Source organism: Pieris rapae, chromosome 10 (assembly GCF_905147795.1).
Source record: "Pieris rapae chromosome 10, ilPieRapa1.1, whole genome shotgun sequence".
Lineage (NCBI taxonomy): Eukaryota > Metazoa > Arthropoda > Insecta > Lepidoptera > Pieridae > Pieris > Pieris rapae.
The window spans coordinates 1,764,590-1,782,654 of NC_059518.1; the positions used below are offsets into that span (position 1 = coordinate 1,764,590).

General features: G+C 33.6%; 1 protein-coding gene across 2 annotated transcripts in view; it reads right to left on the bottom strand.

Annotated features, from left to right (window-relative positions):
* Nucleotides 1-1,558: 1,558 nt before the first annotated feature.
* Nucleotides 1,559-18,065, bottom strand: part of LOC110999075 — a 28,447-nt gene continuing 11,940 nt past the window's right edge. Inside the window, exons 1-5 of one of the 2 annotated variants that reach the window (XM_045629826.1) lie at nucleotides 7,673-7,802; nucleotides 5,798-5,936; nucleotides 4,109-4,251; nucleotides 3,489-3,602; nucleotides 1,559-2,849 (exon numbers count right to left, since the gene is read on the bottom strand). In XM_045629826.1, coding sequence (XP_045485782.1) covers nucleotides 2,449-2,849; nucleotides 3,489-3,602; nucleotides 4,109-4,251; nucleotides 5,798-5,936; nucleotides 7,673-7,784 — 909 coding nt within the window. In that variant the 5' untranslated portion in view covers nucleotides 7,785-7,802 and the 3' untranslated portion in view covers nucleotides 1,559-2,448. Of the gene's footprint in view, nucleotides 2,850-3,488; nucleotides 3,603-4,108; nucleotides 4,252-5,797; nucleotides 5,937-7,672; nucleotides 7,803-18,065 lie in introns of those variants that run through there. The other variant, XM_022267963.2, reaches the window with a different exon arrangement.

Sequence of the window (18,065 nt, forward strand, 5' to 3'; positions counted from 1 at the left end):
GTGGACGGCCCTCTGTTTCATCTAGGGGCTATAGGACATTAACGTAATAATATTTTTAATGTGATCATGTCGTACTTATTATGTAAATTCTATTCTACCTTTCAAGACAAATTTGTATGCCATGTGTATAGAATATGCGAATTTTAAATTATTTAAAGAAAATTCTAAAACAAACAATTATTGTACCACCATAACATTTTTGTGCCATATTCTAGCAAATAAATTATTATTATTACTTATTAGTTTTTTAGATCATTTATCTACTTTTGATGAATATTGATCTGCTTTTAATCTTAACAATAGACCCTTCATCCTGGTATCAAAATCTGGTGAGCCTCCGGTGTGACCAGTTCTATATTCTTGAAAGATTCAATTATCAGAATAATTCTAAACATTTAGAAAATGATATTAATTATATTTAATAAAAGAATACTTAAAATACAATTTAAATTAAATAAAAAACGTTGTAATGTGTGTTTTATTCTTTGACATCTTAACAACTAAATAAAGTGCATAAATAGGAAAACATTATTTACAAATATCTTTTTATATCTAATTTACAATATTTACCACATTTCAGGGGCAGATAAAAAATTTAATAACAAAAGTGACTTCTAACAATTCAATGTTTTTATCGTTTTGTTTCAAATCTTATTCATCACAAATAAAAATAATGAAAATGAACATTAACAAAAAAATTATATATTATTCGGGCATGTAATCGCCTTTTTAATGTAATTAATTTGCTGCACAAATGTTAGTATTATTAAACTGTGCTTTCTTTGTTACTTTTATGAGTTTAAAATGCCCCAAAAATTGTGTAAACTTATTTGATCGTAAGCCTTAATCTCTATTTTACATGTGACTCGAGCTAAAAGCCAGTTAACATAATAGGGGCCTTAATCTATAGAGCTAACTTTTGGTAGACTTATGAGTCTGTAATTTACTTTTGAAAAATCTATTCCTTTATTTAAAAATATTAAAACAGTTTAAATGTACTTTTCTATTTTTACTGTTAACATTTGACGAACACAAACTTTTCGTTATACAATCATGGAACACATATACACACCGTCTTCTATAGATTTGTCATAAAAAAAAGAAAGTTCGCAGTCTTTTATCTCTTTCTATCAAATCGTGTTAACACTGTGATAGAAAGAGACGCTTTTACTGAAACCGATTTTGTTTTAAAATGTGTTATTTATGACGCTTCGTATAATAGTATGCCCACTGGAAACTAAATTAGAAAGGAACATTATACAAACATTGTATAATCAAAATATACATTATATTTACAACCTAGAGCTAAAATTAACTTAAGTGAATTGTGCAAAGCGCATATAATGAGGTATTCATTTACAATGTGTAAATGGTGACTAAAATTGACTAAGGCCGATCACTGACGTATAACGGACCGCTTAAACAAAATATAGAAACCCATAATATCTAGCGCAGAATGTTTGAGGTAACAGATTTCGTTTGCCAATGTTTAAAATATCGTAATTATTAGTTTTCTGACGAGTCGTAGATCCGTAATTACTAGTTTTCTGACGAGTCGTAGATCCGTAATTACTAGTTTTCTGACAAGTCTTAGATCGTATTAGTATTTGGTATATAAAAACCGTCAGTAACGTTAGACTCAGTGAACTTAGGCTAAAGTATAGTCCCATTAAAGGGTTTGTTCAATGTTAATGAAGAACTATTAACTATTATATCATAGATATGATTTTAGGCTGACATTTAGGCCGTAGAGAGAATTAATCAAACAAGAACGAGTGAAATATAAATTGTGATTAAATTCGTTGTATGTCTAAAATGTCGAAGTTACTTTGATAAACATGGTTTATAGGTATTTTAGAATTGCTTATCATTGATATTGAATGAAGAAATTAAATCGTGATGAAAAAATATAAATTTATCATTAATAATGACAATTACTAGATCCTCACTAATCAATTATAATGATTTTATCTAGCTAATGATGAAACCGTAAGAATGTGCATTAAGTATGTATTACAAAAATTAACGGATTAATAATTATCTGATAATTCATTAATTAATGCATAAATGATGAAATTACGTTAAGTATTACAAAAATCATCAGTCACGACAAAAATCAGTATCATATTGACACTAATCTCGCATTTATAATAATGATTTTTATATCATTAAAGCATTGATGATAAAATTAAATTATTCACGAAAAATCATTATCATGTTCACACAAATTATGCAAGCAAATAATGATTTTTCTAACTCATTAATAGATCAATGATGTAATCAACAGCAATTGCATAAATAATCAGAACAATAAAAATCATTACATTAATGATGAAAAGGTATCATAAATTTATCAGTAATGATGTTTCCAAAATTCATTCATACTCACATCAATGTCAAAATCAAAGCATTTGCGTTAATTATAGAAACAAAATTCATACTAAACACTTATATAACGACTCCGCTCCTGGTAATAATCTTCGTCTGATCCTTCTTCTCTTCGTGTTTCGTCTGTATTTTCTTCCACGTATCGCCGAGGGCTTTGCTGAAGTGGTCGTCAACCCCTTGGTCTGGTTTTTTCGTCTGCAACTGCCGCCAGGTGTCGCCAAGCGCTTTGGCAAAGTGGTCGTCAACCGAAAGGCTGGGGTCGTCGACGTCCATGGCGATTATTTTCGTCGTTTTCGGTTCGTCCGCCTTGAATTGTATGGGGCTGCTCGCCCGGTCCTTTGTGTTCGGTTTGGGACCTGGTTGAGCGCCATCTGTGTTCTTTTTTATGAGATTCATGTAATTGTCGCCGAGGGAGCGGCGGAAGTGTTCTTCTATTACGGTGTCACACATTGATAGGGAATCTGTGGAAGATTTTTCGATTAAGAAATCTGATATTTAATCGTTTTGATGTAACTTTAATTGATGATATTACAGACTACATTGGATTAAATAGCATTCTGGGTTGGATAACGAACACAACAACAAATGAAGAAAGCATTGCCTGAATGATTCAGGCGTAGTTTTTTTTTTTTTTTATAGAACAGGGGGTAAACGGGCAGGAGGCTCACCTGATGTTAAGTGATACCGCCGCCCATGGACACGCGTAGTAATTTATAGACATAAAATATCTTTGCATTACAGAAAAATATTTAAAAATATTAAAAGAATTTTAATTTTGATTTTGTTAAGGATAATATATCCTATTCAAATCAAAAATTAGCAACATCTTTAATAAATTCATTATAAAAAGGAATCGCAAAGTTTTTCTAAGCACAAAACTCGAAGACGGCAGGACCAATTAAAATATTTTATTATTTAATTCTAAGGAAATTTAAAAAAAAAATTGGAAACATAATATTTTTTTTATTGTATACTTAGGTTTTTATTCCGAAAAAGCAAACAGTCTCTATGGTAGAAAAATGTTCCTTATATTGATATGTAGCTACTAAAATGGTAGTTAGTTCGCACGGATTAATAAAATAATCAGAAAAATTTCTTACCAGGTGGAGGTTCGCTAGTCTTAATGACGCTAGGGCGGGTGTAGGGCGGCGCTGGGCGGCTGCGCAGACGCATATCTATCGGAGCCTCCGGTTTACCCGGGTACTCAGGAGGAGCTGCAATTAGAAATAAACTTTATTAATTTAAATGTAACAAAATACGTTTTTAATTTGTTAAGAAATAATTAAATCTTTGAGTTTGTAATATATACCGTAGATATAGTATTATGTAGTAAACTTGACAAGATAAATAAATATTATTATGTGAATAATACAATGCTGGTCTAATCATATCTTTTAGATATGATTAGACCAGCATTGTATTTGTTTAATTTTCTCCTTTAATACATTACTTACTTATGTTCTACTATAATTGATCTTTGATGAAATTAGTGATGTCATATTTTCTTGTATTTTTTTAGGCATACACATTGTTTTAGAATATATAAATAAATAAAGGTTTATTAAAATATTTTGAAATAGTTGTTCATTTTTATACCAAAATTGACATGGACGTCAAGCGTTATTCTTTCTTATGGAAATAATTTCCATAAAATAAAATTACCCACATTTTTTTATATTTATAAAACGTGGTATTAGGGAACTATATGGTATAGAATTACCTTTTCCAAGAAGTGTGAGGTTTGCTGGGGCGTCGTCTGCCTCATCTGAGAATTCTCCGTCGCTGTGACGCGTCCGGACTATACTCGGCGTGGCACGCTTTTCATTGAAGGACTGCGATCGTAGAGCCATTTTGCAGTTGTCTCTGAAATATCAAAGTTTATTGTTAAACGTTTTCTTACGAATATAAACAGCCTATTTGACAGCGTGACACAAAGTTTTATTGAGAATTATCTGTTTATGGCTTTTAAAAGCGTTATAAATAAAATAAACACGTATGGCACTCGGAGACTGCCGCGGTAAAGCATAGTATTTTTTATCAACTCATGCAATTATAATTATTTATTTATTTTTTATCTTTGATATACATACATATTTCAATCTACTACTCTACCAGACTCAGAATAACACGCCTATATAGTCTGTCTCACTCTAACGCGTACCGGCTGCAACGGCCGCGCTAACGCTACGTCACCGATCTCGTCAGAGAGATGTAATTACGCAGTATGCATTCTGTCTCGCTCTAACCCGTATTTACTTCAATTTCAAAGATTGTTTATTATGTTAAAAATGTCCAGTGTACATTAATTTCCTGGAATGTAACAAACTTATAACTATTTTTAGTTATAGTTTTTAAAGCCGTATTGCTTTTTTAAAAACTTATAAAAAAAGATAAAAACTAAAGTTAAAATTTTTCTAAAGGTTTAACAATAACGAGCTAAATTTAACTATCAGGTAAACTACTGGGAACTATGCAATCCTCAGACGAGACTTGCATTTTTGACATGCAAATATTGCATTTCTAACTGGTCTGGTACAGGCCACACCTATATTACGTCATCGTGTGTATCTAATTTTTGTTACGGAATTTCTTAATTCGGTCGCCAAGCTCAGAGCCCGCGATAAAATCTATGCAATAGCTTAGAGAAATAATAAAAAAATTATAAATCGTCACAGATTAGTTATGACGTAGCCAGAAAATAATTTATCTTCGCCTTTCTAGGCTTAGAGATAGACTTCTTAGGACTTTTTGAAAAAAATTCTGTAACTCAAGAATCATCAGTAATGTTAAAATCTTGACGTTTGATTTAATGTTTACAGATCTGGTGCGACGCCATCTTGTCTATGCTTTTTGGCGGGTTTTTTATACATGTCTCTTCACTGAGACATGTAACATGTATCCTTATTTACTAATAATTATATTAGAAGTGTCCGAAGTGTACTTACTGTCTCTCTATTATAATAACATTAATAATAACAATTTAAAAGTTACACAAATTAAAAGTTTCAATCCTTTAAAATAATCAAAATAATAATTTATTATATAATATACTATATAGTACCTATATATTAATTTTGTAATAAAAAGCATAAATACGTATATAAAACAAATAGATCAAAAATTCGACTTTATTTACTTTTTTAACCTCTTCCCATGATACACCATTTAATCGTAACCATTAGTGTTTTTTCGTAAAAAATAACAACACAGGAAGCAGCCCGATAAGGCGCAATGATTTATACAATCGTAGATATCTTCCACTGCACTGGAAATGAGCTTAGTTCAAGTGCTCTGTTGCAGAAAAACTGTATGCAGTATATTCATCTCCATCTGCTTTTTGATGGTTTAGCGAGTAGACGCTACTCAATTGTTTTATATACTTCATTGCGTATTAAATAAAATATCAAACCTAGGTCTATATTCGGGGAGGCGATTGCGTCTCTCCCTCCGCCATTTGCCGGTAAGTTCTTTAGGCTGTTCGCGCGGCGTCTCTGGCGAAACAGTACGATCTCCCTCCGACTCACCACTGGAGGCTGTACTTGGCGTTTCTGAAAATTAAAAAAAAATTGACATATAACACGCTAGTCCGTCGCTGTTATTGTGTCCATGATATTTGACTGGCGTATCTAGTAAAAATATCGTATTAATAGAAAATGGTTTCACAGCTCTAAAAATAAGATGATACTTATTTATTGCAAAAATATGGTACAAAAATGTGTAAGGTGGTACAATCGTAAGTTCTCATATTCTGCCACACAATGGCGCGCTAATTTGTATTTATAGGAATTTTAGATTTTATACTATTAGTCATATGAATTGGTCAATTCTTATATTGTTTTTAACGTACATATCAAATCATACGTTATTAAATTTATATCAACTATAGTGGTTCACGTAAATAATAATATATTAAACAATACATTTTATCCAAAAGTATTTTAGAAAAAAAGAAGGTATTTTTTCTATTTTTTCACTAGTATCTTCATATGAACATATAGAAAATAATTTATATTATATTATATAGGCGGAGGTAACATATAAAAATTATTCGTATGTTTTCAATATTCACTAGAATAATTAGCAAAAATTGAAAGCATAATTGCTCTTCCCCTAAGCACGGCTGATTCAGGTTGAGAGTTCCTTTCATATGTTAATGGGTATACCACACACTACAAATTATTTGCATATCAAGAGATAAAAGATAAATTATTGAATAACACTCAATAAAACCAATGATTAAATCGTGAATATTAAAAAAAATATATATACTAGTATTTAATTACAAAAGCATATATAGCATTTTAAAGGCCGGCAACGCACTCGCGAGCCTTCTGGAATTGAGTATCCATGGGCAGCGGTATCACTTAACATCAGGTGAGCCTCCTGCCCGTTTGCCCCCTGTTCTATACATAAAAAACTACTCTTACGTGATTCTACTAAAAACGATTTACTAAAGCCATGAGACATTAGGTTAAAGGCTTTATTTCTCAAAAAGACATTAATGTTCAATATCATGAGAACAACACTTAAGTTTAACATTATACATTATAGTCGTCCTAACAATTAAAAAAAATAAAGATAGATAGGACATGCAACTTAAAGCAAAGTTACAAAAGAAATATCAACCAAAATTAATTTAAAAGAAATTTTGTCTAAGACATTCACTTAACTTCGATATGAATGAATTGAAAGAAGTAATATTTTTTATATTTGTGGGTAGTTTATTATACAGCTAAACAAATAGAGAGAGAGTCATTGTGGACGCCCACTGATCCATCTAGGGATTAGGTCATAAAGTCCAATCACATATTACATTCCTGTTTGACACAAAATTGCGCGCGGATAATTAAAAAATATCATTGCTTAAAAGGCCTAAAATAAATCTCTGGTTTCGTTTTGGACATTATAATTGCATATTAAATATCTTCAATAAAAAAAACGGCATTGAAAACTCCATACAGGAAATCACGAATTAGACATGTAAACTTTTAGAAAATATCAATCAATCAATCAATCAAATCATTTATTCCAATTAGACTACCTAAATTGGCAGTTTTAAACGTTAAATAAAATTATAAGTATGATTCTGGTTGCGCCTTCCGAAAGTTTAGTTTCGTCTGGAGAAGAATGGGCAAGAAACTCCACACTTACTTTTTTTTAATTACAATATTTGTATAGATTAATTAAATAGTATCCACCATAAAATTACTAATAGTAAACAAAATGTAAGGGTATTAAAAATATTAAAATTTTCACATTACAAAGAGTTCATATTATTTAATACCTTTATGCGCAGGAGCAATCCAAGGCTGCCAAAGAGGCAAGTTAAACTTAGGCGATTGTGGTGGCTCCATGAAAGGGGCACTTAAAGTCCAAGACAACAAGTATTCCATCATCACTCAACACATTGTACAAAAATATAGAAATTGGAGCACGCCATCGGCGTCTCTACACAGGTAACACTGAAGGTCGACTGAATAAAAAACTGGAAGAGATTACATTGGAATAAATAAATGAGATGAACAAAAAACCAAAATGGAAAAAAAACACATCCACGCGGCCGGACGTTGCGGCGCTTCCTTCGTTCTACAGGCTGTTCTAGACTTAAAAGCTTCAATAAAGGTAGCTTTATGCGCTATAGATATGGGAGAAATTCTTTGATTGAACTGGTAAATGCAGACTAAAATTTTAAATATTCATCTGTACCAATATGAATTATTGTATTGATTTGGTTTCAATATATCAGATTCAGACAATTAATTATTTTAATATTAAAAATATATTTTTACGAGTCATAAAGTCAGTCGTTCTACAGACTGTACTGGACAGCTTAATGTGCTGCAGATAAGGTAGAAATCGTTTGATAACTGGTAGCAAATTTAGACAGCAATTTTAAATATTGACGTTCCTTATTCCTATGTGTAATATGAATAATATTTTTTTCTAATTTAAACATTTTTATACAGAAATCTTAAAGCACAATTTGTTTGCTTGATCTGGACTTAATTTTTTTCCTAAATACTGCTTTATTTTATTGATTTGTGAACTGGTGGTAATCATTTGCCTACGTGTTCCAATATGAATGATTAAACATTTCTGGTTCTATATATATGATATTTTAGAGACTTGAATATTTTAATAAAAGCATTTTTCTACAAGTCTTTGAAAACTGCTTATATTACAGACTGTTTTGGTCTTTAAAGTATTATATAAAGACAGCTTAATGCTCTTTCTGTACCCTTTGATTTGTGAACTGATAATCAATTTTAAGTACGACGTTCATATACCAATATATAATTAATTTGGTTTCAATATTTCAGATTCAGACAATCGATTATTTTAATAAAGCCTTAACACACTACGTAATTGTTATATTGTATTGTTTTATTTATCGTTTATATTGTTGTTATACTGGGAAATGACAAATCGTGTGACACAAAAGAATTTATTAATACTGTCAACGCTGAATTTTGTAATCGCCCTTGTTTCAGATATGTATTATTCATCATGTGACCGTTACATCATCATACAGTAAATATATTTGGGCACTTTTTTTCAAATATACGTATATGAATTGTGTAGTCTCCGTGTGTCAATTTTTTTTTCGTGGGGAAATGAGTTACGCATACCCTCTCGGGGCACGGTTGCCCATGAAGGGTTATGTGGGACTCCCCACTGTGCATACCCACTAAAACCCCACGGAGCCACCAACAATCGCCCGAGGCAGGGCAACAGCTTCGCCTTGTCCGCATCCAGCCATGCGATCAGCCGTTAAAAACTCACGGTCCTCTGCGGCCATGAATGATGTCGAATGGACCTTGGCTCAGCAAGGACCATTCACATCGACCAATTCACTCTGTTTAATGAAGTCTGGGAGAGGCCGGGTCCGTGCGACAATAATCTAAGATAGGAAACCCTGGCTGTGTAGCAATACCTATTATAAAATTAATAATGTTAATTACTACTAATTAATAGGCAATCGATTAGACGGATCTGATTTTTCGGTTATAAGACGTCATATAAAGAACCAACACCCTTTATATGGTATACATCAACCTGTTCGCTTCATTCATGAAAGTGCGTGTGCGCAGGGCGCGGGGATTAATGAACCCTCTCTTCACGTCTCCCTTCCTTCGCCAATACAGCCTTCAAAATATGAATTCAAAACTCTATCCCCAACTAATAAGACCTATATTTGTCTGTCGGATATAACAATCGTGCCATTTCAATTGGAGTTCTAATTGTGTAGTGGTAAAGTCGATTCTCGAATGCAATTTTCCCGTTAATAACAGAGTTCGAAATTACGGTGGTTGTATCCTTGAAAGGTTGTGTTTTATTTTGATGCGGTTGTAGAGGGGGTGAGGGGGGGGGGATCTGTGAGAAGCCGCGTTCTGGGGCACCGTGTAGGCATTAGCTTTTTATTATTGTCTATTAGATCCGAGCCTTCACGGGTAAGCCGACTATTGGCGCCGCATGTGGCTTAATTATAACAATAGCGATTCTTCGAAACAAATGATTGTTATTAAGAATTGTAGACAAAATTATTTCTATGAATTATTAACAGAGTATTTACTGTGTAGCTGGAGTTTATACTGCCAGTATTTGAAAGATAAACTAAACTGTTTGAGCTGTCTAAATAGAAGAGAGGTAGACCTGTGGCTAGCTGGGAAGACGAAATAAAAAAAAAACAGCTGGTCCCAACTGGATCCAAGTAGCCCAATCGAGACAGGACTGGCTATCTTTGGAGGAGGCCTTCACCTACAGGAGTTCTTACAGAAGAATAATAGTTTAAAAATAGGAAAAACTAACACAACTAAATTCAGGATACAAATTTAATTACTAACAAAACTAACACATGTATGTATGTAAACTTAATTAATGTAAATTGTTCGGCTGTAAGAATTAAAAAGCTTTTTTATTTTTATTATTATTTATTTATTAAATAGAAGACTTATCTTCTCGATTCATACTTCTATAATTTCCTAGATTTATGGCTGTTAAAGTAAGAATTGTTTTCAGGGCCTGAATTAACCAAGTCCAAAAGTGGACTCAAAACCTCCCGCCGGATTTAATAACGGAAGACCTGTTTTAATCCTTTTGGTCTGCCGCCCATTCAACCATAGCGCCACGGGCTCCTACCTGCTTTATCGACAATCAGGTGTCAAAGTTATTGAACGCTGTTACATTGTAAGGATAGAAAAATATCTTAAGGTACCATTATACCTTATAATAAATCGACTACAGGATGTCTGTACTCACGAGTGTATGACTTTTAATCCAAGTCCTATATAAAATATATATTTATAATATTTACGAAGTACAGTAATTTGTGAATTACATACATAATGTACATACACTGTTGGTGCTTCTTTGTAAAAAAATTTGTGTTGTATAACTGTTAATAGTCGTTGCAAACATATAATTTCCATATGTGTCGTTTGTATCAGAAATGATTTTACAACCATACATTTAGATACAATTAGTTTTAATTGAATGAGTATTCAGCTATCCATTGTCCATTAAAATAACTATAAACAATTTTTGGTTAATTTCAATTTAAAAACAAATTCATAGATTCCTTATAAAACGTTTTTAACATAAATCAATAATAGAAACTTAACCTCAATAATAATAAATAAAATTAACGTAAAGTGCTATGGAATTAGAATTAAATAGTACACAGAAAGAGTGTCTTCTCTTTAATAGAGACTGTAAGTAATACTATGTACTTAGTTTCCTTCAAGAAAAGGCCGGTAACGAGCCCTCTGGCATAACAGTGTCCATGGGCTTAATAACAGATTAGCCTCCGTACCCTATACAAAAATATTATTGTAACTAAATAAGATAAGTTTTAAATTACTAGTCTTAAGTGTTGCGCAAAGACAATAAAATCGCCACAGAATAAATTTAAATTAATAATGGTAATTTGCTAGAGGAACCGCTGGGAGGCTGCGCATGCAGTGGCAGGAACAACAATAAATGGACCTCAAGGGAATATTTACTTGCACGCATCGATCAGAGGAAATGTAAATTTAAGGTAGCCCTTTCCGTTTTGAAATTTAAAATTCGAATGATTGGTATGAAAAAAATAAACGAAATCAGTCATGATTTTATACGGACTGTATTTTGTGTCTTCATTAAACCACATCATATTTAATGCTTTTTCAACAGTAGAACCTAAATATTTTCATACCTAAAATAAAACGACAATAAAAAAAATAAAAAAATAAAATAAAATACGTTTATTTTGGAACATAAGATCATCTACTTATTCCACGCCAATCAATAGACAAAAACAAAGTCGTTAGGACTCTAGCCAAAGGTTTAGCAGTTTATTAACTTACAAATATAGGACAAGCCACGCCCTTACATTTCAGAAAAGTCATCATACATTATAATGTATAGGAAGATATATTAAACGTGAGACGCAAAATCAATTTCTTAACTCAGGTAGTATTTTTCAATAATAACCCTCTATTTTGTATAACAGGCGATTTGATTTAAATTCCTCGCGTGAAGTAGAAGCGTCCGTGCCGCGGGGCGCATGCGCGTATATACTAGCTATAGTCTGTGGCTTTAGGCGAAAATAAAACCTTATTTCTTTGAATATTTCAAAGTTTGATCAGCATATTTGTCTGTCTACTTATATAATTTATATATGTAATATAAGGTTTATATAACGCTGACGTAATCATGTGTAGGTAGCGACATTTACAATCTGCGCTTACAAATCGCTGCGATAATGATGAGGATATATATAACTTAACACCAGACCAGGGGTACCTTCGGGTGGGCCAGTCAGGGGTAAGACAGGTCAGCACTTGTTAGTTAACAGTAATAATTTTAAATGAGATGAAATATTATTAAGAAAAGCGCTCGTATTTATAGAATCCGGGGTGGCTTTTCGGGCTATAGCGCAGGGCCACGTGGATACAAAGCCCAACACCCCAACCCCCCTAAAAACGAAAGTCCATATTTTAAACTAAAAAAAATGTCTAAAGTTTTACAAAATCCAATCATAACCTCTGAAGGAATCTCTGAGATCAATCAAATCATGTGGGATGCAAGTATGTATGTCGAACTAAACGGGGATTTCCCCGTCGCTTCTTTTCAGTCGATATTTTTTCGCGCGTGTGTCTTCTATTACGGGAGCCGTAACAGCCCAGAGCCCAACAAATTCACGATCCGCCCATGTATTGAAACGCATATTTTTTCCGCCAACTTTTGTGCTTGTGAGAGAGAGATAAGGCGGGGCTAACTTGTTCCTTCAAGTTCCCATAGTCCATCCTCTAGAATATTGACGAAGGCAAAAGTGGTATGATATCAATTGAGGCGTGGCGAAGACCAGCACTCTTTTGGTAATAAAGCCAATGCCAAAGAGTACATAATATGGGCAACATTAGTTTATCACATTAAACAACTGTATTTTAAAACGTATTATTACGATTCTGTATTTAGATAGCTTCTAAAAATAAGACACTTATTAAATTTAAAAATGGAACTCGAGTTAATGGCTTCAGTTCATGTCAAATAGACAAGCCTTTATTCTTATAATTGATAGTTCGTTGAAAATTATACCTGCATTTCAAAGGTATACAGATACTTAAATATCAAAGAGAGAAAATCGCGTTTGTGAAAATAACATTATAGTGTCATTCGCATGCCGCGCAAATTTAGAATGGAAGATTATTTTCCACCAATTTGACTTAGGGTTCTTCATTAAAGTACTAATTCCGCGAAAGGCCAACGCATTTGCCGTCTAGCAATTTAAATGCCCATGGGCGGTATTAGTTAAACCTGCCCGTTTGAAGCCTGTTACAAAATTGTTAATTTCGTACTTATTATTTATCAACTTTTTATTGGACATTGGTCGTGTGCTCAAGAGCGGGTCAAGTTAATGATGCCCATGGACGTCATCGTCAGGTTTGCGTTGCCGGCCTTTAAGGTCGCTTGCGACGATCATAACTCGAAAAGAGCTTTTTATTTAACACCAAGTAAAGAATTATGTTGACCTTCTTATAATTTAATTATCTTTAAAAAATGTAATTTATTATATTTTATTACATTACATTTTAGACAGAAACACTACATTTGACCTATCCAAAATTATATTTTATCCATAATTTTCCTATAAAACCTTCAAACCAATAAGCCCTAGCAATTAATTACTGTGATTCGCCACCAACGCTAGAGTTATTCTATTCCACAAAGGTAGGTCTTTCCCAGCGGCTTCTTGGCGTTGCGTGGTGGTGCAAGTTCTACCGCATATATCACATTGCATTGCAGAAGAGTATCACCAGTTCAGAATGAAGCGTTATTAAGACAGTTAATAAGTACATATATACACATATATAGTATATTACGTCCGAATTAGTATTGATGAATACAGTTTACACCAATGAAAGGAATGCGGAATGTTAGCAAGCGGCTTCCCGCACTTTCGCTGCAAACATCCGCCTTACGCGAACACCCCTCCCGCACCCCGCAGTTATGTAAAGTAAATCTATGATTGACATGTGTGTATCGTAGAATATATAAAACCAACACAATGTTATTTTTAAATATTTTGTTTACAATTTTTAGATGTTTTATTGAGTCCACGGGATATTGAGACATTCAGTGAAAATATATGATAATATAATATGAATAAGGTTAAAGCTACTTGAAAAATAGGTACATATTTATTACTTTCAGTGTCCTATTTACATTAGTTAATAAATTATGCTTTCGGAACTAACAGAGCCATCTATCGAAATTTAGGAACAACATGAAACTTGTTACGGCGCCCTCTTTCGGTTGAAAGAAACAATTACAAAAAACATGCACGTGCAAGATTTTTCTTTAATTGGTTAAACTAAATTTATATCAAAAGCTTCTTCACAGAATGCCTATCAAGATCACAGAGCAAATTGAATTCCTCGTATGATATATGTAATTATTCCAGCTTCCTAAGCGTGACGGATGCATACCGTTGCACTCTGTTGCGCAACGTTGGTTTCCACCCGTGACCTTACAGAACTGATGATGAGCTCTTCATAGTTAACTTGGTAATGAGAGATCTAATCTAAAATCGAATGTTAGACGTATTATCTAGCAGACGTAGTATTAATCTCCAGCAAAACATACATTGCTTAGAGAACTCAGACAGCTAAATAAAATTCAAGAAATTTTAGCATAGTACAAACAATACTTAGTCCTAATATTATATAGTGTTGGCCTAGTTCCTACGTGCGACTCTCATCACCAGTGACTTACGTTCGATCCCCGACTGTGCACCCATGGACTTTCTGTCTATGTGCGCATCTTTCGTTATAAAGGTAGGCTAGGCAGGAGAAACGAAGTTCGCGGGGGCATAACGAACGTGGGCCCACGCCCCACAGGGGGTGAATTTGAGTCTTTAGACTCTAACTGACAAAGTTGCCACCTAATAAGAAATTTCTGTGCAAGTATTTAGCGCAAATATCTCACTAAAATAATTAATTAATGTATAAAAATCTTTTTTTTAATTATTTGGAATTTGAATTTCAGTTTTCCTTGTGTTCTAAAAATTTACTTACTGTGTTTTTAAGTTTCTTAAGTGAATAATTGCTTTGTTTAATATTTAAAAATTTTATAGGTACGTTACATAGTATGCTTTAGAAAAGGGGCATGGCAGAAATACGTTGAGAACCCTTGATAATGTCCTATTTATATTCTTACTACCATTCAAACAATAATACAAACACATCACTTTAACGATAAGCTAAATTTAAAAATGCAATTAGAAATTCCAAACAATAAGACTATTGAAATGATCTTATCTAATTTGCCATCATCACATCGGTATGCGATACTAAATTGGCGCGTGTCAATCATTAATAGCATGCCAATCTTGTTAACACGTTCGTTTACAATAAATATAGCGCCTTAAGGAATTTGCTATGCAATGTTAAATGAAGTATCTATGTTGTATTTAGTGGACCCAGTGCTTTCCGGACGAAAAAGGCCTGTAAGAGGATCCGACATGTCAAAATCAGATTATGGTAAAAATCCGCCTTCACCGGGGAAGGCGTTAAATTGTACTCCATACTTCAGTGAACTTATGACCTATGGCCTAACTTATGGCTATTCAGGCCATTGACAACCCCGTGACGGCCCAAGCTGAGATCTGAGTCTCGCAGGACGACCTTCGGGTAGTCGCTCATTCTGGCCGAGCTAAGCTAACAGCCTGAAGTAAGCTGTAAAAGCCCTCAAGGCCAAGGCTTTATGCTTTTTATTTAGGCTAAGAGTCAAATAAATAACTACGACTCCCGTATGACAAAATTGAATAAATTTCTGACATACAAAAGTCAGAAAGCGCGAACGTTTGAAAATTACGCAGAAATCATTTGTACCAACTAAATTGATAGCGGAATTACATACAACGTTTAGGCCCATCGGATAGATAACGATGTGAAGACACCCAATATCTTTTATTTGACTGGGAATTTAAAGATACTTGGTAGACATAGAATATTTTCAAGATTTTAAGAAAACAGAGCTGAAGGATTTATTAATGATAAAATTGGCAATTGCATATTTATTTAGATAATTTGTAGGTTGTTTCTTTACTCTCATGTGACGGAATGTCGGTTCGTTAACTCAAAATCAAAATACGTTTATTCAGTTTAGATGCGTCTTAGCATGCTTATGAATGTCAAGATTGTTAAAACAATCGCGAAAGAGCCAGACCACGCCATCCGTTCGCAAAACCGAACCCTTGTTCTGAGAAGAACTGGCAAGAAACTCAGCAAGTTTTACCCTCGCTCTACAAATACACAATAAAAATTAAATAGCTAAACTTCCAAGAATTACGTAGCAGTAAAATTGAAATTATAATTAAATAGGTATTTTTGCAGGTGAGGTTAAAAATGTCACCTCGCTTATCTTGTAACTCTGTCAATATGGGTGCGATGTTAATTCAAGACACGGTTACAAACAGATCAATCAGTTGTAATAGAATCTACTGCCAAAGAGCCATGGAAAGAAGCATGCTGAGAATAGGAAAATAAGACAAAGCCAGAACAGGTGTGACATCTACACTAAGATGGACCGAATGAAATGGTGAACAGGCCATAAGCTACGGAGCTCCCCCATGGGATTTCCATAAATGGAGCAAAATATTGACGAAATGGTACCCTAGAGACGGAAAACGAAGAAGAGTCCGACAACGCAAAAGATTGGAGGACGAACTCAAAGAGTCGGAAAGGATAGGGAACAGTGGAAATGGTTAAAGGATGCCTTTGCCAAGAGGCACACCGGACTAGAGATAGACTGTGGTGAAAATATTTTAATGATCACAGATCGTTTCGGTGTGTGTTTTGAAATATAAAGGCTATATTATTATTATAACTTGCCAGTGCTTGAAAAACATATAAACATTTTCCAATCGAGTATGGCGTTCAGTTTTCTTTAAAGAGAAATTTTCCAATTCCATTTATAACCTTGTTGCACAACTTCTACACAAGTCAGGGCCGGATTTAGACGTCTCGAGGCCTCCGGGCAACAAAGATCTGAAGGCCCCATATCATTTTTTTCAGTCTTTAAGTATTTAACAAACATATTAAAAGAAAAGTGGTTTACTAGTGTTTCCTATACGGAATTTAAAACATTTTTCCGAAGTCTCGATTGTTGGGGCTCCTCGATTGTTGCCTCACCCTAAATCCGGCTCTGACACGAGTACTGTGTAGCCCTGACATGCTTTGTATCAAACTAGTACAACCCTACGTGTCATGGCTGAAGACGTACGACTTCCATCGCGAAATAGCAAACAATAACTCGATGTTATACTATACAAGACCATACACTACAAATTTTTCAAAATGGCGGCAGTGACGCCAACTATCATAGTACAGCTGATAGAGGCTTAACGTTTTTTTTAATATTTTAATTGGAATAGTCTTGGCATAGGGCTGAGCGTGCGACTCTTATCCTTGAGGTATGATATCGGCTGCACCAGACTTTCTATCTATATGCGCATCCAACACTCGCTCGTACGATGGAGGAAAATATCGTCAACTGACATGTTTTAAATCTAAGTGACTTGTGTCAGAAGGCTAATCATCTCCTTATGTATGAGATCGGTTGCAATCTAATGCAAAGTGCCTTGCAGCGTTGCCACTGGATTATTATTTTTATTATAATTAATTATAGAGTGGCGCAGTTTCCTACTAGCTTTTCGTTCAGTGTTTTATATTTAAGAATATATATTGAAGTTCATAAGTACGGATTATTATAAATAAAAAAAATAATAATCAAACAAATCATGTTATTTAGAAAAACTATAGCCAAAATATTAATAAAAACACTACAATTGCTGGCTGGCTAATTAAAATCATCTTTATGAACGAGGATGTATTTTAATTACTACATTATGCGATATTTTTTAAATAACAAACGGGCAGAATGCTTTTTCTGATGGATGTATTATGGACACTCAATGCCAGAAGGCTCGCGATTGCGTTGCCGGTGTAATAAGTGCATTGTTCTTGCTTTAAAAGACCCTAAGTTAATCGGAAATACTTCAGTGGTTAGCTGGTTCCATGTGGTGGTGAAAACTGCCTAAACGCTCAGATGTGGAAGAAATTATCAATTTGTTAATAATGAACGTTATGGGAGAGCGATTACTAAAATATTGAAACACTAAATGCTTTTATAAT